We start from the raw sequence: 25,457 nt of genomic DNA, 5'->3' as shown, positions 1-25,457 counted from the left end.
TGTTGAAGGACTTCTTTTTAATTACTGTGTACTTAAAAGAAAACTATTTTCCCCAAAGGTTCAGTTACGCTTTACAATTTGAAGGTATTAGCTTAAGAAATAAAAGTAGCTTACTGCTTTTTACGAAACGTTTTTGGCTAGTAGTTCTGTTGTCACCTTCACTGGTTACTAACTATAACGTTTAAAATAAGTCCAAGACCCGTTTTTAATGCAGAATCACTAGCTTTGTTGTGATGTGATCTTTATATATGAGTATAGATATTGGTAAGATTTAAATCAAGAATTATTATGTACTTTTTTGTCATGGAGTTTAATAATTATTTTTTTTTAAAAAAAAAAAGGTTTAAAGTGTCAGGAGGACTTCCTTTGGTGCATGTCAGACTCTCTGACCAGAAAATCAAAGCAATTTTTGATCTGATTGATAGCATCCCGTTGCCTCAGAAGTCATCTGTGTTAATACCAAGCACAAAGGTAAGCTGACTGTAAATAAGAAAACTGAAATAAAAAAAGACATCACTGCAGTGATCATTTTGTAGTGTGAATTCCTATCGATGTCTGTGGTCTCTTTGGCTTGAAAGAAGAGATCTGTTGCCAAGCTGAGTTGGGCAAAGTTCTTCATTGTGACTTGCCATCAGAACGCACTGGGCTTATTCAAACAAGGCTGGCTTAGCCTTTGTCATTGTCCTGCTGGTTTCAATATAAGTGCTGGCAGAACTGATCTTTCCAAGTAATATGGGCGAGGCAAGTTGAAACATGCATTGTCAGAAGAAAATGTGACTGAACACACCAAGTTCTACAAACTTTAAAATAGTGTTTTGTTTTTTTTTTTATTTTCTCTTGTTCTTCTCCCTCTAGGTATCAGCTATTCCCACAATTCCCGTTACCAGTAAAGGATTACTTAATACACCCCAGTTGTTAGCAGAAATGGTGTCAGGTAAGAAGCTACAGATAAGCCTTTGTAAAAGTAGAAGCCGTAACTTACGCAATAGCTGATGTTTTCAGGCTGCTATTGATCTTAAAACATGTTGTGAGGATGATAGAGATGCGTATGATTGATCATCTTTAACTTCAAGTGCATAAGATAACTTGATTAAGATGCTGATGTTGCCTCAGAATAATAATCTTGCTTTTTAAAAAAGGAAAAAAAACCTTTTTTGGGGATTAATTAGTATTATGCATAAGCAACCTCTTCAAATGTGAGCTGTTGATAAGAACTGTATTAGGATGTCATCAGGAAATCAATTTAAGTATTCAGATGTCATGAGACACCTTTTTAGCAGAGAGTATTGAGGAACCTGTTACTTTGGAATTGACTTAAATCCAAGTATTAATTTAACCGATTACTAATCTGCTGCTGCTGCCACTTCAGGACTCATACTTTGGGGTGGGCACATGACAAAGGTGAGTAACATGTCTCAGGGGGTGTGTACACTTGCATTAAGCAACCAACATGTGGCGAAAATAGACTGTTACAAACATTACATGTACTGTCCTGAGTGTTTTGCATTAGCAAAGCTCTTTTTCTGCAAATCCAAAACTAGAATAACAAATGGCAAATTACTGCTTTGACACACTTTACTTCTAGAGCTGTTCTAGAAAAGAACTTTCTTATAGTGAAACCTGGGAAACTTGTTTCCTGGAGCTTGCTTGATGACTGGTTTTCCTTAGATGTATTCTTGAATGTCTAATGATACAGCTAAACTCTAGTGCTTTCCTTAACAGGGCTTTAATTTTCTCCACTCTTCATCCAACGGGTGAGAAAGCAGTATAGATCTAAAAAGTATACTTTGTCAGCGTAGGTTTAAACTGCTCATACAGTTTAAAATCGCGCTGGAATGGGAAAGAGGGTGGGATGTTTACCTCTGTTTCTGGAAAAAGTTTACTAAAGAGGAAGTCACTTCTCTTCTGTAGACTCTGAAGAAGAGTATTTTGATTTTGAGGAAAGCTCTGAACCAACTGGCAGTTCACTAATTAAAGGAGAAGAAATAAGAAATAAGGAACCTGCTAAAGAGGAGCTGACCGATCTTCAGTTGAAGTTTGAAATTAAAGAGGTATGTCTCCTTAATTCTATTTTTACCTTATACGTAAAGAGTATTTTTACTAAAACTCTGATATTCTATTATCAGTGTTCTGCAGATTTAATGGATGCAAAAATGTAGCTAGCAAACAAAAAAATACACGTGTGTATACATTCGTGTTTCTATTTATGAGGGGTTTTTTATATATGGTATGTTTATAAATAAAACATGTACATCATCTGTGTGTATTCATTAAAAAAAACCAAACAGTATTTTTGGTAGACAATGATAGTACCAAGTCATAATTTAAAGGTGGAGGGGTGGGAAATTTGCACTGGACCAATGAAGTAAATATTTAGTCAGGTTACTTGCAAAGAGCAAATCCCGAAATATTTCAGTGGTTTTTATATCTCTCACCATCAAACAATCACCTTTTTTTTCCGTTTTTACACTTCAACGCTGTAAAGCAGGCAAGGCATTAAGTTTGCACTTTTTACATTGTTGGTTTGAATGTGGAAAGATGGTATAACTATGTATTTCTTGCTCATGCAGGTTTTAGTAGAACTCACCAGGCAAAAGAAAACTGAGGAAACAGTACTTGTATTTGATGTTATGCATCTTGGGACGGAAGCTACTGTCAGAACCTATAATTTATCAGCTATATCTTATTTAAAGAAAATAAACTTGGATTACTACGAAGTTGGAGGTAATCAACGGAAGCAAAGTATACTTGTGTGTGTGTGTGTGTGTGTGTATCTGTTAGTCTGAAACTGTGGCTCTGCTGTGCTCACTGAAATCCGAATTTTGTTCTAGTTTCCCAGTTACAATGCTTAGTATGCAACTATCCATTGACAGTGCTTGTCCCATCGGTACATTGATAAGTTCTGGACTCCCACCATGCTTATTTAATAGATAAATAGCTTGGTGTTCCATCTTTGGGTGGAGAAGGGATACAGACTTGCCGTTTTGGACTTAACGAGGAGAAGCCAATGATTCATATTTGGTGGTGCAATGTAATTTTAACAAACAGTGTTGAAAGTTAATGCCTATCTTGAGGCACAAATTCTTTGGTTCTCTGAAAGTACAGAAATTACACTAATTCTAATGTATTTCATGTGATACGTTACAGGTAAAAAAGCACCTGTTCACCTAATTAGTTCCTCAGATAAACCTGACTCCGACCTTCTGAAGGTGGAATATATCAAGGTATACATAAAAGTTTTAAAATTTGTTTTTAAAGCACTTCTATATATTTTAAAGTCTTAAACCTACTATTCAGAGCTAGTGGATTATTTTGTATCTTCTGAAGAGCTGACAGTGACTGGTTGGACTTAATATTAACCTTCATGTGAATCATTATTTTCAGGCTGACAGAAATGGGCCACACTTCCGGACAATTTTTGACAACACTGAACAGATGGTTCAAGTGAGTCCTTGCATATTTTATTGCTTGTTTTCTTTTGGTTTGCTTGCTTAGAAAGGAGGAATCAATAAGAGTGTTTTAGTTTCCCTGTTTCCCTCCACCCTGGCCTTGCAGCAGGGAGATTTAAAGAGTTAAAATGTATTTGAAAGTTTTTATACAGCTTAATATAGTATCAGTATGTTAGTCTCTTTCTTAACTATGATGAAAAACTCTCTAGCTAGCTCGTGTGGATAAAATTCAAAATGATACAAGAATGCATCTTCTCGTGCACATGAGATCATGAAGTTCAGATGCCTGGTATGGGAAAATGTAGTGGGGTCTAGAAGTCTTTCCCTTTCCTGTCAACTAATCTGTTTGTATCGTGAGCACCACATAATCAGCACTCTGTTGGCTAAATTTAGTAAAAACTCTAAATTCATTTATGAATTCTTTGTTTTAATTTTTTTTTGGTGGGGTGAGGCCAGAGGGGAGCATACGCTGATTCTTTGCTCTGAAATATGACTTGGGAGCTTCTTGTGATACTGCGTTGTTTTCTGTCACTTTTGTCATAGACTGTAGCATGAGAATTTGCCTCTTAAAAATTATTGCAATATAGGGAAATGTTTTTAGACGGGAAGTACCTAACTTCTTAAGTTCTGACTGTTGTACTAACTCTGTATTTTTGAGTTGGATATTTCAGTCTAAGGCAAAATGGTGTCTAGAGGAATGCTGGAAATAAACTACAAAGGGCTGTCAGTTTTCTGTGATAGGTACTTCCCTCCCTTTATAACATTATGGCATTATTTTGCCTGCCATTTTTTGGTGTGAAGACCAAAATATTTCACTTGCCACCTAATTGTTTTAGAGTATCTATAGATTTCATCAAGGAAGTGTAGTTAATACTGGAATCTTTTTGCCAAGAAAAGGTTCCTGAGGCCGCAGCAGGGGATGACAGTCCTACTACTCCAATGTTACTGAGATGGATATACATACTGAGTTGACTGACTTCATGCTATGGGATAGTGCTGATGTAGAGAGAACTCAGCTTGCTATTAATCATCAGCAGGTGTTGCCATGTGACTCTTCAAGGGGACTTCTGTGTATGGAAGAATTGCATTTGGGCTCTTTTTCCAATTTTAAGCCCATTTTACTAAACTATGTGGCAGGTACTTACCTTTTGGATTCCCTTAGTGGAATTGTTGAGAAATAGCTGTATACTAAGTATCTACATAGCAGCTGCCTGCCACTTCTCCATTCATGTCGTACTGTGTTATTGCAGGAGCATTCAAGGGCGGGTCTGTGTTTGACAGAGCATGTTGTTTGAGGAGACTGAATCCTGGTTTGGGTTAGGCTGCCCCTCTCAGCCTATCACTTTTAGCCATCTCATCAAGTTTTCCACTTATTTAAGAAAGTTTTCCACAATTAGTTTTTCACTCATTTAATGCTTCTAAATTAATTTTGTATCACTTAGCTTTTGTAACGAGGAGGTTCTAGGTTAGCGGTTACAGCTGTTAGGTGGTTGTTAGGTTTTCTTATTTTCTAAGCTTACCACTTTTCAGAAAGCTTTTTTCCTTTGTGATCTATTGCTGGTAACACATGCAGCTTTTCTCTTTCTAAGAAATTATTATATTCCATTGGGTGCTCTTGAGCCTCAGTCCAACTCTTAAACTTGTAACTTTTGAATTTTTTTTTTTGTCACATGGAGTCTCATCTGTTCAACAGGTAGCTTTTTCATCGTTGAACCTTTTACTGCATACAGAGGCCCTTATGTCTGCTGTCAGTTTTCTAACAGCTGTTAGTCCATCAGGCAATGGAAGGACTGGAGACACACCAACTAAAGATGAAAAGCAAGAAGATGACACTAGATTGAAGAAAGGTACAGTTGTGTTTGTCAAAATGATGGTTCTGAGAGGATGGGTTGCATGCTGGCAAAATTATCGAATCCAGAGAAACATGATTAGCTTTATAGTGTGGGGTGAAGATCAAAGCTCATGTGACTGTGGCTCAGCAGGCTGGAGGACTGATTTCAGAAAAACAATAAATGAAAGAATGGTTATGATCTCAAGTGGTGTCTTCAGGTGAGCTTTCTATTCCTGTGTTCCATTGCAATTTCAAAAACAGACTTGAATTTGAGTAAATGAGATTTCTGTGAGCTTAGAGGACTCAAACAGAAGCATTATCTTAGTGTTCATGATAAAATAAAGGAGACAAATAGTACTTTGATTATGCTATATTATTGATCTATTGATTGATTATTGATCTAAATAGACTTTCCAAGAAGTAGTTGAGTCCTTTGCTAGTAGAATGAAAATCTTGCTGTTCCTGTGGCATTGAAACAAAAAATAATGTATATCAAAATAGGCTTAGAGGGAAGCAGCTGCACTGTCTTTAATCCTGAGTACAAAATTCAAGCATCAGGTGAGCTGGACATGAGGTGTCTAGTGAAGAATGTCCAGAATCATTTATAATTTTAAATGGCCTGGGTTTGAATCTGCAGGCTGAAAAAGAAGCTGCTGTTCTGTACAGTTTAACAAAGCCTGTAAATATTTGAGATCTTGAACTAACACTTTGCTACTCCTGGTTAGTGAAGGTGCAGACTATCAGTGAGGTCTGATAGCTTCTTCTCTTCCCTTGTAGATAGTTTTTGACACTTGTGCGTGACTTCACCTTCTTCTTGCCAGGCTTAATGCTTGCTCTTGTAAAATTTAGGTGTTGGCTGCCTGAAATAGGCTTCTAAGGTTTGCCGTTTCTTATAAGCTTGAAGTTTGAAAGAAAACTTCTTGCATTAGGATCTTGGAATAGAAAACATTAGATAATCTGAAAAGAACCATTACTGTGAACCTGTTGAGTTATTGACTTAATGTTAAAAATAAGTACACTGTGCAATTTACTTCCTTTTAACCCATCAATTACCCTTAATTTAAAAAAAGTAAAATTGTTCCAACAGGAAGTCATCACTAGATAGCAGTAATATCAGACATAAAATGAAAAACAAATGCTGACATATTTTTGTCGGTAGAGTTGCCTTCAGAGGAAAACTTGTTGCTCTGAGATGGTGTGTTACAGACTTAATCATGACAGTGGCGATGAAGGAAACTATAAGAAAAAAACCTAAGTCATCTGAATACCAAAAAAAACCCGTAGACCAAAACAACCCTCAAATACTTTCATGAGTTTAAGTGACAATACGGATTATATGTACTTTGAAAATCCTTCCCTCTTCATTTCTAGTGGCTAGACCTTCCAAGGATAAGGACGTCTTTGACTTCAAGCTTTTTGCCAAGCTCAATGCCTTCTGTTTAAATATTTGTGATGAAAAAAAGAACATTGCAGAGATCAAGATACAAGGTATTAAATTCTTCGTTAGTAGTAACTGATCTAGTAGTTTAGTTTCAAAGGAACTGCTAATACTTGGACTAAAGGATATTTAAGGTGTAAATTTTCACCATCTGACCTTTTTTTTTTTTTAATTATTGTTATCTGTACAAACATGGCTAGTGGTACTGCTTTCAAAGTTGGTGTTCTAGTCTGTCATACTGTTTTGGCCTCCAACTAGAAAAGCATGGGTTGTTATTCTTCAGGTTCTTGTTTTGAAGGAGTTTGGTTATGGCTGGCTTTTCATGTGTACTAATCTTTGGATATTTTTCTGCTATACCTGAATTATTTAGGATAAAAAAACCCCAACAACCTTAAAACTGGTTTCTTTGGGTTTGAACTCTTAGGTTTGGTTTGGCTTTCTGGTTTTGGTTTTATTTTATTCTTCCACCCCTCAGAGGGTCTATCAATAATTGGGGAGTGGGGGAAGTTTCACTTCCAAGTTTGGCTATAGCTCCCATCCTAATAGCTGCCAAAACTCTCTCTTAGTGTGAATATTTAAGAATGTGTGATATACAAGAATATTTAGTACAGTTCACAAAAAGTGTCTTGCTTGTGCTCATCTATAGATCATATGAAGCATTCACAGAAGATTTTTTTTAATGTAAAAGTATTGTACACAAATACAGTATAGTAATATCTTTTTGATAGAAAATCTCAATAAACTAACTCAGTACCTTGGTTATTAAAAGATAGATTATTTTTTGAATATTTTTCTATGAACAGTAGCCCATCTCTTTCCAGACGTGACTGATATTGAGACAGTATCTGTATTAGAAATTTTTCTATTTTGTTTTATTCAAAGCTGTAGTATGCTCACATTCTCAACGCTTAATAACAGACAGCATAGTGCATGGACTTGGGTTTGAACTCTAGACAATATACTTATCTTCGATGTCTGACTGATAAAATGCAAAAAGTTTCTATTTCCAGAATTTACAATACTTTTTTTTCTTTTGGAGAAGTTCTTGTAATTGGGGAGTTACTTCTAATTATTCTGGTTTGGATATAGGGAGACTAAAATGCCTTGGATTGAACAGAGCTTTTATTTATAATCCTTTTGGCAAGGGATGTGGTAAGGAGAGAATCAATTGGTTAGGTATTCTTTGTGGGGTTTTAAATCTTTGAATTTAGCAAAATTAGCAAAATAATTTTTTGTTGCAATGTGTAATTTCTGTAACTTCTGTCACCTCCCCTACTGGTGTCATGTGTCCCCACCTTGAACATGAGTGTTAATCTGTTATGCAATACTACTGTTTCTCTCTTTATGCTTTACAGGTCTTGACTCATCTCTTCTCCTTCAGCCAAGTCACACCGTATTCTTTGCCCGACTTAAAGATATAGTTGTCACAGATGTTGATTCAAGGACTCTTCATAAAAAAGTACTCAACTACAAGATTTTAAGTTTTACTTGATTCTTGGTTAGTTTTGTCTGTGTAAAAGTGAAATGTAATACATACTCTTATTCCACTCTTTTAAAAATATTTGATTTGTCATGAGTACCTCTTTTCAAATAAGATACATGGTAAAGCATAATTTTCACATTAGAAGAATGGATCTCCAAAAAGATAAAAACACCCCCTAACTCTTAGAGTGGATAGGCTGATGATATATTCAGCTGTCCTTTGAGTTAAGTACCTTTTTGGAAGCTGCTGATGGCTGGTAGATACTGTTTCTCTCGTTCTAGGCTGTGTCTATAGTAGGAGATGAAGTTTTCAGTTTCAATCTGACATTAGATCCATATGCTACCGAGGGAGAAGCCTACAGTGACATGTCAAAAGTGGATGGTACCGTATCTTTGAAAGTAGGCTGTATTCAAATAGTATACCTTCACAAATTTCTCATGGCTCTTCTGGTAAGTTTTTTTTTTTTTCCTCCTTCATATGTTTCTGCTGTGTTCTCAAATTTAGTCTTCCTTGTTTATGTCCTCAGTACAAGTGGCAACAAGTTTCTGAAAAAGAAGAGACAGGCTTAATTTTTCATGTGTACGGTTTAAAAACTTCGATAAGTAAGCTTTAACTAGTTTGAATTTCAAAGAACTAACAGTGCAAGTGGGTCAATTCCTACCTTCTGCTTTGGAAATAGAGAAAAGCTTGGTGCTGTTAAGGTATTTTAAGGTTTTTGTGTTTGCTGCCCTCTCCACCCTGGCAAAAACCAGAGTTCATTGCTAACATATCTGAGCTAACATTTGAGGCAAAACTTTGTGCAAGGTTAGATGCTCTGAGGACTGCAAATTAGTCGCTGTAAATGTTTGCACCTTCATCAAGTATCCTAATCTTGGCTTTTTCAATAAAGTGCTAGCAGGCTTTCTGTCATCAGTGCTGACTTCAATAGGGATTAGTATTCACTGGGGGCAAAGAGTGGCTCTAAAAATGTGTCCCCAGAAGCTAATGCAGTAGAGGAATCTTGCAGCTAATGAAGGAAGAAAAAGTAGAGATGGGTTTAAAATGAGTGGATTGTACTGGTGAGTACATGTTTGAGCCTCTGTTAGAGGTGACGATGGGAGGCACTCGGTTGTCTTTCACCAAGGGAAATTTAATGCAGTAGGCAGCATAGTTGATGACTGATGTTGGTTGCGGTTAATGCTGTAAAATGAGAGAGTAATTTAGATTTAAAAACTGTTAACAGACATTTCTCCTTTCTCTTCCACTGCTTTTTCTAGACCTTCTTGAACAACTTTCAGACAGCTAAGGAGACACTGAGTGCTGCCACAGTCCAAGCTGCAGAAAAGGCTGCTACCAGTGTAAAAGACCTGGCTCAGAGGAGTTTTCGACTTGCAATGGACATTCACTTAAAAGCACCAGTTATAGTCATTCCTCAGTCCTCGGTTTCCCCCAATGCTATAGTAATAGACCTTGGCTTGATTAAGGTTCAGAACCAGTTTAGCTTGGTGTCTCCAGAAGGCAGTTCACTCCCTCCAGTCATTGACAAAATGGATGTGCAGCTGACAAAGCTGAAACTGTCTAGGTAAAGTGTGCTTTACCAAGTAGTCCATTAGCTACCTGGTAATATTAATACTCTATAGGATATTAATCTACTTGCTTAGAAACCGTGGTTGGTGACAGTGTCAAATATTTGGTGTTAAAATACTAACCTCTTACCTTATGGGCAAATGAATCTGTAGTAAAATAAGACACTGTTCTGCTCAGGAAGCCATTGAAGCCTGAAGAGATAGATACTATGCTTGAGTTTTTAGGATGTTACTTTGAAAATGTAAAATATGACTTAACTTCTAACTTCTCCACTATGTGTTTTGTTTCTTTTTTTCTCCCTTTCTTTAAAGGACCACTGTGGAGACGGGTTTGTTGCATCCAGACATTCAGATACTTCACCCTATTAATTTAAGCCTGTCTGTGAAACGGAATCTATCTGCAGCTTGGTTTCACACATTACCGGTATTGGAGATCACGGGGTATCTGGATACAATGAATGTAAGTCTTGTGAAAAGAAAGTGGTGAGAAGCCTGTGGTAATACTTAATGTAAGACTAACCTTTATGTTATTTCTGGGCACAAAGGTGCAATTGGTAGATTTTTAGTAGTTGTAGAGTGAGTTACAGGGCTGTCAACAGGGTTTCACCTACCTATGTGAATGTGGAGGTTTGAAGTGTCATATAAAACACCCAAACTGCTGCGTACATCTAGTAAATTGAGAGAAAGAAAAGAGAAAACTGAAAAGGATGTCAAGGAGTCATGTTTATTCCTGCCATAAGGCAGGACCAACTTAAATCAAATGTTTCTGTGACCAGTTCTCTGAGCAAGTCTTTTGTTTTTCAGTGCATTTTTTTTTTTAAACGGAATCTTCTTGAGAGGAATTTAAATTTATTCAAATATTTGCCTTGGTAACTCCAGCTTCATAACTTCCTGTGTCCCTGGAATGACCTCGAGTAGTTGTTTTTTGTGGCAATTTATATACTGTGAATGAAAATACCAAGCACATCTTGGGTGAAACTGGAATTAAAATATCAAGAAGTAACATGTCAGTTGCAGAAAAGCCTAGGTATGCTAAATAAAGGCTGCAATATGTATTGATACAGCTGTAGAAGTCATAACCTTCTTGAATCTCCCAATCCTTTAGCAGTAAGTGGTTAAAAGAAGTTCGTTGTGTTATTTAAGGGATGCTGCTGCTGACAAAATATCTGTAAATAAGCACTCTTCTTGCCATGAAGCACTGTTCTGCTTTGCTAGCTAGTGCTAAGTTTAGAGAACGATGTGTTTTTTCTGAGAACTATGGTCTGCAATTTTGTAGGTTGTGTTAAGTCAAGAAGATTTGAATGTCTTTCTCAAAGTGTTGACGGAAAACCTTGGTGAAGCAGAAGAAAAACAAACTCATGCGAAATCAGTACCGCAAAAGGAAGGTCAGAGATGGAATTTGTTTGTCACAAATATTAAGTGTGTTCACTTTCAGGAATAGTGAAGAGAATTTATTATTTGGAAAGCAAGCTTAGATCTGAGAGTATAATTTCTAAGTGATTAAACTCTTCTGTCTTTAATTTTGGAAGGACAACGTTCATACTAATACTTCAAAAAAGTTTGGTAATCACGTTAGCTAAATTGTCACGGAACTAGCAAGGTATTGAGATGTCAGAGTTGTCCTGTTGCCAGAATGTGTTTTTATTTCCTTTGCCTGCTCTAAAGTTAAAAGCTGTGCTTGTGGAAATGTTGCTAGCTGATCTTAAGTGAATGTAAGCCATCAAAATAAAAGAATTGGATAAGTTTCCTGAGCTAAACAAATGGTGGCAGTTTCAAAAGTTAACCAATTTGTTGAATGCTTCAGGTAAAACCAAAGAAATGGAGAAATCGGTTTTGACACAGGGTAAGAGTGTGCCAGAAGGAATATTGTCTGAAAAGAGAAAAAGAACATTAAATCAAGATGTAATCAATATGCTACTTAATTTTGAAATCAAAGAGGTATGTATCCACCTGCAAAATTTATTGTTATTGGATCTAGTACTCCAGTCTGTTTCTTAGAAGTAGTGGCCTATAAAGTCCATTTTAACTGTTTAAAGAAGACTGTACATACCAACAAAAAGAAAACAAACAAACAAACAAAAAACCAAACAAAAACCCCAAACACCCAAAACAAAACAGAAAAACCCCAGAACCCAGTTGTAATAGTTAAGCTAGAAGTAGTATTTTCCCTTTGGAGGTACTAGGTCTGAGGTTAGGTTGTAGGTGAAGTACTGGCAAAACGTACAAGCAATCAATTAACAAAATACCTATGCATAAGAAATCATCCAAGCATGTTTTTTTCTCTGAAGATGCCTGTGATACTTAATTGTGAAGAGCTGAGCGTGGCCCCTCATTTTTTTCAAGGGTCAGACCAAATGGCTTAGGTATGCAGGTTACTTTAAGTAACAGTGGGGTTTGTTGGTTGGTTGTTTGTTTTTTTTTTTTTTTTTGGTGTGTAATTTTTGTTTCGCTAAATCTCTGTGATGTTCTTATCCAATACAAAATCTGGGTTCCTATTTTTTGTAGATAGGGCAAAACAGCCACCTTCAAACCCCAAACTGTTCTATTACTGGGTGAGAGTTGCATTCAAAGACTAGAAACTTCTTCCTATCCCCGGCTACCGGGGAAACATATTTCGTGTGAATGTCAACAAATAGCACGTAGTTATCCAACACGTATCACTAGTACTTTCTAGCAGCTTCTAACTTTCAGATTTGCTGTCTTGCCTGTGAAGAATTTTTTTAATGGTAGGACTGAGGCATATTACAGGCTAGCCTGTAGTGCTCCATGTTGTTTTACTTAAACAATACAGAATTGTTCATAAGATATATTAATATATGTTTTTACAGACGCTTCACATGGAAATTTTTACTAGGGTAGTGTCCACATTGTCGGTGGACTGTGTATGTTGGGTGATTAATGGTAAAATGCTAATTTGTTAGTGTATAGAGTATGCCACATTGACAAAGTAGAATTCTTTTAATTCCTTGTGTGGTAAATTGTTGGATTAAGGCACTATTTTTTAGTTCCCAAAGTTTAAAGATGATTGCCTCCTAAAATAATTGCATGGAAATTAACATTGTTCATTAATAACTTCTGTAGTTCTTCTACTTTGTCGGCTACATTTAGAAAGCCAAGGTTTTTTCAACACTCTTATCGGTATAAATGCTTAAAATCTTCTATAAATGAAGAATTGTAATGTTGAAATATTTCAGTGTTCTTAATTATAACTTGCATAGCATCAGATATTCAAAGATTGATTCTGGTTGCTGTCTGTTCTCTACTGCCCTTCCTTCCAGTCCAGTACGATTTATAGTAACTGCTTTTTCCATGTTCAAACTCTGTATGTAGCACTGTGTACGGTCTAATTTACAAAACTGAAGCATAGCTTGACGAGGTAAAGATGTACTGCTAGGCCAGCAAAATGAAATGGTAGCCAAATGAATAGACTTGGGATTTCTGTTTTGTTGTTGAAGGAGTTAAGAAGTGATTGGATGCTTGGCCAAGAGGAACAGAGGAGGAAAGGGGGAAAAATCTTTAATGAACTGGTTTTGTAGGTTCTCTTTGTAATAAGGCAAAATATCTAGACTAATACTACTATTGATGCTTGGCTGAGGAGGTAGTAACTGCATGCTGTAAAATCTGGACAGCTTTACTGAAATAGTGAACTTCTTTCCCTTTCCATATTCAAGGTTGTAATAACCTTGATGAAGCAGACTCAGAAGGAGAGATGTCCATTACATATTCTAACTGTGCTACAACTTGGAACTGAAACCAAAATAAGAAATCATGAATTGACTGCAGCAGCGTATCTGAAAAAAATTACTATGAAATGCATTGAAATAAGTGGTAAGTCTTCTAGAGAACTGGTATGCAGTCAGTACAGTGTGTGCAGTCAGCTTTTGCAGCAAGACCATAGCAAGGTTAAAAGTAATAATAGTTAGCATGTGAAAAATAAAAAAAGGCAGGAGGTTACATGCCAAATTCACTTCATGATGCTGTCATGTGTGATTTAGATACAATTAGTCTGTATTACCTGATACCAAGTTTTGCTTCTGTTGCTAGAGTTAGCTTGAGTTAATTCATTTGAATTAGTTGCCTACGTTGAGTAGGAATGGTTATTCCTGAGAAGTATTCTGTCTGTTCGGAGTGTTTTGATGATCTTCTGAATCTGTGCTTTATAACCAGTTCTGGCAGCACTGGAAATCGAGTGTGCTTCCTTGATTGGTTAGGTAACAATTCAAAGTGATATTGAAGTAATAACTGAAATAGCCATATATTCAAAGCAGAAAAGTATGATTTTGAGTATAAAACCCTAAAGATAGGGATGCAAAACTAATTCTAGGAATGCAAAAAACTTTCCAATTTTGAATCTTCTTTCAGGACCAGGATAAGTTAATTTTGACTAGTTTAATTACAAAAATCCAAGTGAATACAGCATTTTACAAGGTAATACTTAATCTGCAGATTCTCAGTGAAAAGAAATGTTTACTTTCACTGTTTCAGCAAGAATGGTATGTAATTAGTATATAATTGAGAATGAACATGGAGGCATTCCGTAGGTGGAATAAAGCTTGTGAATGGAAATACTTCATAGTTTTATTTCTTTGTTTACAGACTCAAAAGGAGATCCTCTTTGCATTATTAATTCTTCAAGTGAGACAGATGAACATCTTCTGAAAATGGAATATATTAAGGTTTCAATACCTTTTAACTAAGATTATGTGGGGAGTAAAATAAGGCTTCCATACTTAGACTGTGTTAGATTTTTTTTTTTGTTCTTGTTTTAAAACCTCTAGGACTTGTATCTAAAACTTACCTAGGTCTTTTCCCAAAATACTTTTCAACTATTTTTCAACTTACCATTTCATGTCACTCTCCATGGCTTCCATGTAGTGCTTGCTTCATAAGTCAACGCAATTACTGAAGTCACTGGTGAAGCCAAATGTTTGTATACATTCTTCTCTGTGAACAGTGCAGACTAGCACCTTAGTGAAACTTAAGTGAGAGAGTCTTTGGCTACATAAGTGATAGGTGGCTCTTTACAGGTGGTAAAACTAGCATTTGAGGAGTGATATGTTGGCAGCTAGAGTTCTTGAGCTTTTATTTTAAAAAAAATATTTAAAAAAAGAAAGTGCCCTTCAAAAACTGCACGAATATTTGGGAATCTGGTAAGTTGTAGAACCAGTGGGCTACTCATACTCTTATCTATAATGACATAATTTTTACAGAGAAAAACGAATGAATTTGTTCTGACAAAATACTAAGCATAAATTGATCCGGTTTAAATAGATCCTAGGTAAGAGAAAATTTTGTAACTGGCTGGTTGAACTTTCACAAAATATGTGCTTTTTTTCACAAAAATGTCACTGAGCAGAGCACTGAGTACCCCCCCCCCCCCATTCTGTTTGCCTTGATTGTGTGCTTTATTAACAGAACTTGTTTCTTCAGGCTTCATCATTTTGGTTTTTCTTTTGCAATGTGAATAATCTTTATATGTGTGCGTATTAAATTCAGTTAATGGATTTGGTAATTCTGTAGAGACTGACTGTGTGATTTGGTTTATGTTTTCTTGCTTTAGGCTGATGCTGATGGACCAGATTTTGTGACTACTTACAGAAGCACCAAGCAAAATGTCAATGTAAGTACTGGATGTATTTAATTTTTTTTAAGCTTCTCAAATAGTAACACTTGTGTTAGTTGCACTTTTTTTCTCTTCTGATTGAAGAGGGGAAAAAACCAACAACCCAAAGCCCTGACTCTCTCACTATTAAAGTTTACTGCTTTATATTTTACTACTTCAAAGAGAAATCCAGTGGGATGTTATTTCTGGAGTGATACACTTAGCGGCTTGTGAAATGAAGGCCTTGTGTTTCAGAGCTTGAATGTTTGTAACAGTGAAATTGAGATGTGACTTGAAATGTCAAACAGGCGTTCTCAGAGGTCGTGTGTTTAATCAGTTCTTTTTTTTACTTCTCCTGAAAGCAATTATTCATGTGTAGTTTTCCATGACTTCAGTGTCTTCTGAAGTAAGCAGGCCATTTTGCTTTTAAAAATATTTCCTTTAAATTAGTAGCGGTGGGTGGGACTTGCTTCTTGACAGCCATATGTGGAATTTGGAGAGGCTGGACCACTTTAGAGTCAATAAAGCTGACATCCCTTATTGTTTCAGTAAAAGCAACATTTACCAAGAGTTGCTTTGGGCTAGGAAAAGTTGGCTAGCTGATGCTAGGTTTCACTAAGTAATACCAGCTAGAGTAGTTGTTACTCTCGTACTTTCTGTTCTGATTGCAAATTTCGAATCTTATTGTTTTGTTGTATCATATCTACTAAAATATCTCTATACATGGTGCTGAAGATATCAACCAAAGTGCTTGATAGTCCCCAGTGAAATGCAGCACAACTAAGAGAGCTTACTGAAAAAGCATAATCACATGAAGCACCAATTTTTAGACTGGCACGGTTCCTCTGTAGCTGTTTTAAGCTTCCCTTCCATAGCTCCCTCATCTGCTCTGGAGCTTGTGTGGTGTTAAGTTGAAAGAGATGGGAGGGTGAGAAATTGAAGCAAGACACTTTTTTTCTCAATTCTGTGGCAGTAACTCTGATTTGTTATACAATAGACTGCTACTAAATAATAATATTACTTTGTCTCCTTGCCCTCACTTTAGGTTGTCTTTTCATGTTTGGATATAGTACTTCACACAGAGGCTTTGCTTTCCATCCTGAGCTTTCTCACATTCAGTGTTCCATCAGGTGGTCTTCCCAGTACTGATAAAGCATCAGACCCCAAGCCTCAAACAAAAGAACAAGAAAAAGGAATTACTCTTAGACCAGGTAATGCGGTATTAGAAAGGTCATACTTTTGTTGCTTGATAGCATCCAGCCTTTGGTTTCAAAGGGTGCCATTTCAGGTGGCGGCACTGCAGTCTGTTTGGTGGGAAAACAAGGCATGCACAAGTGTATGTGGGGAGAAAATAACCTCATTTAAAGAAAAAGCCAGATATTTTTGCTGTTGCTTAATTTTACAAATTCTCCTTACGCAATGCAGGTTTTTCCTAGGTAGTGGTCTGACTTCTATTAGAAAAGTTGAATAAATGATGTTGCAGTGAACAGTACAAAAGCCTTTCCAAAGTATCAGTGTCACAACTTTGTTGCTTTCCAATCTGAGGGCTCTAAAGAGTGCTTACATGACTGAAAATAAATGTTCTTGAGTCCTGGGGAAGCAAAGACAAGTTCTGAACTGAAGGGTGTTGTGCTTATTTTAGTAATTGGTATCTATAACCTTGACATAGTATGAGTTTTTGTATGGGAGCTCCTTAAGAATGTTTTGTCAGGTCCTGTTTGGTTGATTCTCGTGTTTATAGTGTTGTTTGGGAAATCCAAGGTTTTCTAATCCTAGATCTGTTGGGGTTGAGTTTACAGTGGCTGGCTGTTGCGTTTTGTATTCTGCACACCTTCAGTTTTGCTGCAGGAACTTTTCACCTGATACGCCTAAATTAGCATTGCTAATCTATGCAGAGAGCAACATTTCTCGTGTCAAATAGTGTTTCAAATAATGGAAATATACACTGTATTCAGCATTTTGTGTGTGAAAACTAGATATTAATGAGGAGAAAAAGCATCATCTTGGTTGCTGTTTGCCTGTCAGTCCGTGACTGTTCTTGTGCCAGAAGAAAACAGTGTTAATAAAAGACTTCATGTCTTGCTACTAATTAGCAGTGACTTTTAGGGAATAACTGCAGGTTGCTTTTTCAAGAGTTCATATATGTACGAAAGAAATGATCTAACATTTGTTTTAAAAAATTAACTTATCAAGTTCTTCTGTGTCTTTTGTGTTTCTGATCCAGTGTCTAGTAATGCAGTCCATGATGATGTCTGTGAATTAAAACTCACTGCAAAGCTAAATGCATTCAGTATTACAGTGTGTGATCAGACGTGTAGAATTGCAGACATTAGAATACAAGGTAAGGGATTTTTATTTAAATATTAGATTAGTTAGTTGTAGCAGGAAATATGTTATTCCCCTCCATTCATTCACTTATGAAAGGCTAGTAAATGCAGTGTAGATGTGTCTTAACATGTCTTTGAATATGTTTTGATTGAATATCATATGATTTTGATGAATATCATATGACTGCGGTTAAGTATTTTAATAGCCAAAATGCCTGCAAGGGAAGAAAATTTTTGACGCTGAAAAAGAAGGCAATTAATTTCTAAGTGGATTAAAATTAAAAGAAATGAAGGTGCTGTGTTATAAATAACACAAGCTTCCATTTTTTGATAGCAGATTCTAGATAGTGTTGGGAATTTTTAGTTTTAGGTCAATTTGTCTTGGTCAATTTGTCATGTTTAGTAAGGTCACGTCTTGGTCTTAGCATTGGTTGTTACTTAGTAGAATGCTGGATTTTAAGTTAGTCTTTGTATTCAGTAATAAATAGTGCTTCTTTTTTAAAAAGTGTTTACTTTCAATGCACTTAAGCAAATTGCTGTTTTCTTCCTTTTGTCTCAAATCAGGAATGGATGCATCTGTAGCTATGAAACCTAAAAAGATTAAGGTGTTCTCCAGACTTGAGGACATTGTAATTACAAATGTTGATCCCCAAACAATCCATAAAAAGGTGATGTGTGGTGCAGATTGTAAACAAAAAGACCTAGTTCTTTAAGTTATTTAATGACAGCACTCTAGTTGTTTTGCTGTGTTGTACAATAGTAAGTATGATATAATGTACCAAATATTAAGCAAAATTTAATTGGTTAATTTCCTTTATCTCAGGGAAGCAAAACATGCTTCCATTCACTATTTAATTCTTTTTAATCATGTTTGCATTGATGTGTTTAATTCTGAGTAGTATGGGTTAAATGTAAAATGGACTATAGGATAACCAAGTGGGAAGAGACATACCACAGAACAGGGGATTGAGTTTCCTTTTATGCCTAATATATATGTGTCCAGGTCTTGCTGATAAGTTGCAATTGATCTTTTTGTGGAAATATTTCTTGTTTGATAACTTAAGCAATAATTCTGTCACAGATTACTGCCCGGGAGTACTAACTATATGGACTTAATCTTCTAGGCTGTCTCCATAATGGGAGATGAAGTGTTTAGATTTCACGTGTCACTTTATCCAGATGCTACTGCAGGGGAAGCCTATGCTGATATGTCAAGGGTGGATGGTAAAATGTCTCTGAAAGTGGGCTGCATCCAAATAATTTATCTACATAAATTCTTTATGTCTCTTGTGGTAAGACATTAGTTTCAGTTCCTTTCTTGACATTAAAAGTGTTTTAATAAAATAAAATGTAATCAGCTCTTTGTGACCCGTACCTTGCGGTGAGCTGATGTACAAGCATGTAGAAATAATTTGCATAAGTGTCACTTAAGTTACACTGCTTTATAGCAGAATGACAAATAAGGAGAAGGATGACAAAACAAGTAATGAATTGAGTTGAGAGCTTTAATGATATCTTAAAAATTGATAAGCAATATCTTAGCTTGTGCATGATTTTAACCTTTTTCTCTTTTAAAACTTGCATGGTTGAATTAGAAGTTTTATATTTCTGCCACAGCTATACTATTTTTCTTAAATTTACATTTTGCCTGGGGCTTGCCTTTTTTGTGAGGCTTACTTGCTCTCGTGGAACTCATACTTTTTTCACTACCTGTTAATAGAACTTCCTAAACAACTTCCAAACGGCACAAGAAGCCCTGACTGCAGTCACTGTCCAGGCAGCAGAAATGGCTGCTTCCAGCATGAAAGACTTTGCTAAAAAGAGCTTCCGTCTCTTAATGGATGTCAACTTAAAAGCTCCAGTTATAGTTATTCCTGAGTCTTCAACTTCACGTAACGGTTTGGTAGCTGATCTTGGCTTAATCAGAGTTCAGAACGAATTCAGGCTGGTGTCTTCAGATGAATCTTCTCTTCCTCCAGTCATTGACAACATGGATGTGCAGCTAACTCATTTGAAATTATCAAGGTATACATGGAGTTTTCTTGGGAGTTAAAAAGTGTCTGTAAAGAAGATGGGTCCGTGTTAAGTATGCAGCTTTGTTTTATTATTTAAAGAGGATAGGCGATGAAAACATATGAAAACCAAACAAAAAACCCCGCCCAAAGTAAGTTTAGGAGTGCTTTTAGATAGGGACACATCTCCACAATTTCTGAAACTTTGAAAGAAAGGAATGATAAGACAGTACCTGAGTTCTTAAGTGCATACCTGGGCATAAGTGCATGTAAGCTCACATGATCATTAATTTAAAAATAAGTATACCCATAATTCTGCTAGATTAGTATGATGATATTTGGGATTCTGTAACTACTAAATATTTTTCCTCTGCTGCTTCCACTGTCTTTTGTAGGTGCATTTTATCCACAGATTCTCAAGCAGATTCTGAAATTTTGCATCCTGTCACTTTGACTTTGCTGGTCCAGAGAAATTTAGCAGCAACTTGGTATCATAAAACCCCAACAATTGGTATCAAAGGAGACCTAAAACCAATGCAGGTATTATCATGGCAAATCAGAGCTACATCAAAAAGTTACATAAATTCTCAGAATAGTACTTAGCCTAGTTAAGGAGCTTGTAAACTCATTGCAATTTGTGTTCTTCACAGAATGTGTACAGATGAAAGACTTCTAGCTTGACTGTCCAGATTATAAATCTGCTAGAGTTTTGGTATTGCATAATGAATAGTTTTGGTGTAGCTGCATACAAATGGAATAAAACCTATTTCTATTTTTCTGGGGGTCTGTTGGAGCTGTCCTTCACCTCAACAATCAGTAAAGACATTGATGTTACATTTTGAGTTAGCATTTAAAATCTAGAATTAAGATTTTAAATTGCTTAATGTAATATTCAGGATATTTGAGTGTTTAGTGGATTTGTTAGAAGTTAAAAGGGTAGATATGGATCTCTGATATACACAGTTCAAAATTATGGTTGATGTCTTCGCAGAGGGAGGGCTTTACTTTCTCTTTTCTGACATTAACCCCTTGGATTTAAGTGGGTAAAGGGCCTGGGGGGCCTTTTAGTTGTTCATGAGTCCTATTTCATTCCTGTATCCATGCTGTGGCCAAATGTAGCACTGGTGAAGCACAGAGGAGTAAGATACTGAAGGAGTACCAGTAAAAAAAGCTAAATGTGGGAAAAATGTTGTAATACTAGGAATTATGGATTCAGTGACTGCATTTTGTCACTTAAGTGCTTTATTTTTTTTTTTCACGATCATGTTATATTATAATTGGATTCAGATTCATTAAATCTTTAAAGGCCTACTCAATGACAGTTGCTTTAGTGTATGCAATGTAAATCTTAGCTTTAATGTTCTCTGGATTACTGGATTGTTAGAAAGTGTTTATGACCATCAATTACTCATATTTTTAGCAAGTGAAGAGCCTTTACCAGACTAGAAAGTGTTTATTGTGCAGAGCGTTAGTTATTGTTGTAACTCCTGTTCAGACAGGTTGTTTATGGTGGAAGCAGGATTTCTTCTCACCATTTGCATACTGTGTTGGAAAGAAATACTGTCACCAAAAATGAAGTTGTGGATTTATCACTTTACAGATTGCACTCAGTGAAGATGATCTAACTGTTGTCATGAAAATTTTACTTGAAAACCTTGGAGGAGCTTCTTCCCAGCCAAATACTTCTCAAGAGAACATTGAAGATACACAGATACTTAAAAAAGGGAAAGTTCCAAATGAATCTGATTTCTGTGATGGTATGTTCAATCCAAAGGCTGAATATGTTTAGGCAGAGGGCTATTTGCAAATCAAACATCATATTTATCTGAAGCACTTAAATTGTGTAAATAAATTCTTTTTCTTAATTGTTACGTAGGTATTGTGTACGTGAAAAGTTATAAATAAGAATGTGTGCGCATACATGGAGTGTGAGCTGTTGATGGTCAGATGGTTTTGTAGCATATTTTTTGTGATTCGTCTTTTATAGGATGGTATTCTTCAGTCTGTATCAACACTTGATGGCTTAAAAAAGAAAAAAGCCAAACCAACTACCCGAGAATGTTAATGCACAACTATAACAATCGAGGATGTTATAGTATGTTATTACTCGATTAGATATTATTATTCAAATAGTGTCTGAATGTAAAACGTGTATATCTCTGATGAAATGTTGTTTACACTTTGCCAAAATCTTTTTTTTGGTCCAAAACTTAACATTCTCAGTGTCAAAAAATGCTGTTCAACAATAGTTGAATTGCTATATTATGAGAAGAAACTGGAAGGAAGAGCAGTGCAAACTCCTTGAGCAGTCTTGGTACTTTCTGTAGTTATTCGGTAAAGCGAATGAAGAACCACAGAAATTAATAACAGCTTTTTTTAAGGTTCTTAAACCACTCTATGCTACATAATTTTAGCATGTATTGGATGGAACTAAGTGATATTAAATAAGTAAAAGTGTGAATTGTTCCAAGTAGTCTTCCAGATTTAGAGCTTTTGCTCTTTTTATGACTTTCTGATCTTAATTTAAAAAACTAAACAAAACAAAATGCAACAAAACACCCCCCTGCAAACCCAGAAATCCACCACCAGGCCCAGTGTCCTAAAAGAAATGTAAAAATATTTTCTTTTCACTGACAGATCCTCATCTTGCTTTTGGACAAAAAAGTGTTTCTACAGTTCAGTCTTCTGCGGAATGTTATACAACGCTTAAATTTGACTTTAATTTTGAGTCACTTTCAGTAACTCTCTACAATAGTGATATGAATCAGGTTTGTGTCAAAGCTTTTACCGTACAGGTGGGATGGGGAACTTGGGCTTTTCATGTGGACAGAACTCAGGGTAGTAAAACAAAGAGTTTCATCTCTTGTGTTGGCCTTGTAATGCTTGCCTTATTGAGCTTCTGCAGTTTATCCAGAAGCTTTGAGGTTTTATGGACGAAGAATATCCTTAATTTGAAGGATGTAAGTGCATTTCTAAAAGTCACACCCAAAAAAGGTAATAAACCAACCAACCAAAACCACACACAATTTGATTTGGTCATTCAGGCCTTGATTCCTGTTAATCAAAAGAAAAGTGAAAATTTGAAAAGCGGAGATTACTAGCCTAGATGATGCTGGTTCTATGCATGGTGCTTATGTAGTTAGTAAGCAGATCCAAGATGTACATGGCCCATACTTACCTCTTACATATCCCTGAGTGTAAGCAATAATGAACATCCTTCCCGTGCTGAAAACAGAAGAGAAAGATGTGCAATGTTGCCTTGTTTTTATGACTTAATATGCTTTGTCCAGATGTGAAGGTTCTTGCTTTAGAAGTCTTGGTATATAGTGAATGTGTGGTAGCTTTGTATTTAAAATAACTCTAATGCAGGAGTTTGTGGTGCTTTTTTGTATGAGGAGTGTATAATTTCAAAAAGTTCTTGTGAAATGAGCGTCACAGGGACGAAACACACTGTAATGGGATTTTAATGTCTTCTTCATATCCTTTCTGCTTATTGCTGAGGTCCTTGTTGTAAAAGTTAGTGTGATGGGAGCAGAGGTATGCTCTGGTAGGAGGTTCAGAGTTCAGAGGGTTTATCCTTCGGTCAGGCATTCTGAGCAACTGCTAGAAATGTGGTGAAGAAACCACTTTACTAAAACCCAACTTGTTTTTTCTGTTTTCTTAGTGAGTTTCTTGAACTAATTTGTATGATTGGAGGACTGATGATAGCAACAGGCTAATCAGATCCTTCAGGTCATGGATCAAAATGCATGTGGCTAGCAGCATGGGAAATGTCCTTATTGCTTTGTTCTCTGATAACTAGTCCTATTATTTCTTGTTATGTAGAAGTATCCGCTTTCACTGCATAGTGACAAATTACGCCTTGGTGAACTTCGACTGCATCTTATGGCATCGTCGGGGCAGATGTTTTCAGATGGCTCAATGGATATTAATGTTAAACTCAAGGCGTGTACCCTAGATGATCTCAGAGAAGGAATTCAGAATGTGACTGCAAGGTAAGTTTGAGTGCATCAGAAATGAAAAAAACATGTAGCTTGTGAGGAAGACTGTTCCCTTGTTCTATGCTTTGCTTCACAGGGGATTGATAAAACTTAGTGGGGCTGTCAGTTGTTGCTTGTCATACTGTGCACTGTAACAACTGAATGATGTAATTTTAATAATGTTAAGCAAGCGTCTTCTTTTGGGTGTTGATTTCACAGGTTATCCAAAACAAAAGAAAAAATACCTGTGAGGCTTGAGTATTACAGTAAACTGTGTAGAACAGCGGAGTAGAGAGCACCCAGCCTCAGCTAGGGATTTCTATGCACTGAAACTTCAGTCTGATTGTTACGTGCTGCCTACGTAGTTTCAAAACTATAGCACACAAATTTTAAATTGAAATTACTCTTCTGTTAGAGAAGTCTATACCACATAATTTCTGGAGGAAACACTGATTGCTTATGTTGTAATTCTTATTTATAACTGGCACTACTTGTGCATCCTTAGTTTTCCTAGGTCTATATGTTATGACGCTTGAAATATTTCTTATTAAACTTGTTTTCCAGAATGATAGACAAGAAAGATGACACAAATGGCAGTTCTATGATAGATATCAGTTACAAGCAGGATAAAATTGGAACTGAAGTCATTGCTGTCCTTGACAAGCTGTACATATGTGCCAGTATGGAGTTCTTGTTGACAGTAGCAGATTTTTTCATTAACTCAATGCCGGCATCCTCAACTGAAAGATCTGCACAGTTCCAGTTAAAGCATGTTCCTTCTGGGAAACCCAAGCCAGAAACAGGTCTGTAAAGGTGCTATCCACCCCCTACCCCACTCCCCTCCTTTACAGACTTCATACTGAAAAGAAATCATCCAAAAGTTTTCAAGATGCTGTCTTGCTATCGGGCTTAAGAAATGAGTTTACTCTTCACAATGTTTTAAATTGGTCACTGATATCATGGATTGTTGTAAGCAGCAGTAGTTCTAAAACTGTGCTAAGTAGTGGAGTTGTACTCTGTAGTAGAGCTAAATATTGAAAATCACTTATGCTAAATGAAATTTTTACCCATGTAATATTGTAAGGGAAGCATCTTTAGGGTAAAAAGTGCTGTGTAGATGGCAGTTAAGGAAGTAAAAAGAACAACTTAGTCTTTAAAGGTCAAGAATGTCTTACCCTTACTTCTGCAAGTTGTGTATTTTGAAACTGTAGTTCATTATTTCAGTTGACCTATGGGAAACTAAGCTTTTGATGAAGAGTTTTCCTCTTTTTGGGTGGAGACTGAAGGTAAAGCATAATGAAACAAGAGCGAGAAAGATCACCCTTGGGCCTTTTTTGTTTGGTTTTAGGTGATTGCTAGACTTCTTGTGGTGAGACCTAAGCTGTGGGTTATGTTGTCTAGCTGGTTCCCAACAGCCCTCCATTTCTTTTGGGGAATTTGGCAGACTGCTGGGAGTGAGCCTTAGGTTTTATGAATTGTAGCTCACTTCCTCTCCTTTTCCCTTTGTTGGGGATATGCACAAGTCCTGATGGAGAAAGGGATGTTACAAACTCTAGAAGAATGGCACTTGCAGGGGCTGCTCAGGACTAGCCAGATGTGTGGCTGCCTGCACCCGGTGATGCCTAGCTTTCCTTGCTTTTCCTGTGGTGCGCCAAGCCTCCACTTGGCACTGGTTCCATTGCATAGGTGCGATATTCTGGTATTTTGAGCAAGTGTTAGGTGCGAGTAAGCCATATAGTGAGTCCTCACATGCAGGAGGGTCACACATCA

General features: G+C 36.4%; 1 protein-coding gene across 3 annotated transcripts in view; it reads left to right on the top strand.

Annotated features, from left to right (window-relative positions):
- The window catches only part of VPS13C (vacuolar protein sorting 13 homolog C), a 96,682-nt gene that overhangs the window by 30,753 nt on the left and 40,472 nt on the right, over positions 1-25,457 (top strand). For 2 of the 3 annotated variants that reach the window (XM_086471596.1, XM_086471594.1), the window contains 27 exons: positions 342-471; positions 856-934; positions 1,912-2,051; positions 2,571-2,742; positions 3,157-3,224; positions 3,385-3,444; positions 5,143-5,306; positions 6,659-6,768; positions 8,074-8,177; positions 8,483-8,650; positions 9,458-9,762; positions 10,079-10,226; positions 11,043-11,151; positions 11,571-11,704; positions 13,438-13,594; positions 14,363-14,442; positions 15,327-15,386; positions 16,414-16,579; positions 17,593-17,709; positions 18,260-18,363; positions 18,820-18,987; positions 19,416-19,720; positions 20,103-20,247; positions 21,308-21,464; positions 22,384-22,475; positions 23,533-23,702; positions 24,252-24,490. In XM_086471596.1, coding sequence (XP_086327722.1) covers positions 342-471; positions 856-934; positions 1,912-2,051; positions 2,571-2,742; positions 3,157-3,224; positions 3,385-3,444; positions 5,143-5,306; positions 6,659-6,768; positions 8,074-8,177; positions 8,483-8,650; positions 9,458-9,762; positions 10,079-10,226; positions 11,043-11,151; positions 11,571-11,704; positions 13,438-13,594; positions 14,363-14,442; positions 15,327-15,386; positions 16,414-16,579; positions 17,593-17,709; positions 18,260-18,363; positions 18,820-18,987; positions 19,416-19,720; positions 20,103-20,247; positions 21,308-21,464; positions 22,384-22,475; positions 23,533-23,702; positions 24,252-24,490 — 3,851 coding nt within the window. Of the gene's footprint in view, positions 1-341; positions 472-855; positions 935-1,911; positions 2,052-2,570; positions 2,743-3,147; positions 3,225-3,384; positions 3,445-5,142; positions 5,307-6,651; positions 6,769-8,073; positions 8,178-8,482; positions 8,651-9,457; positions 9,763-10,078; positions 10,227-11,042; positions 11,152-11,570; positions 11,705-13,437; positions 13,595-14,362; positions 14,443-15,326; positions 15,387-16,413; positions 16,580-17,592; positions 17,710-18,259; positions 18,364-18,819; positions 18,988-19,415; positions 19,721-20,102; positions 20,248-21,307; positions 21,465-22,344; positions 22,476-23,532; positions 23,703-24,251; positions 24,491-25,457 lie in introns of all 3 variants that reach the window. The other variant, XM_086471595.1, reaches the window with a different exon arrangement.

Source organism: Leptosomus discolor, chromosome 11 (genome assembly GCF_034619465.1).
Source record: "Leptosomus discolor isolate bLepDis1 chromosome 11, bLepDis1.hap2, whole genome shotgun sequence".
NCBI classification, from domain to species: Eukaryota; Metazoa; Chordata; class Aves; order Leptosomiformes; family Leptosomidae; genus Leptosomus; species Leptosomus discolor.
Note: the sequence above shows the minus strand (reverse complement) of the source record. Positions and strands in the feature narration are given on the sequence as shown.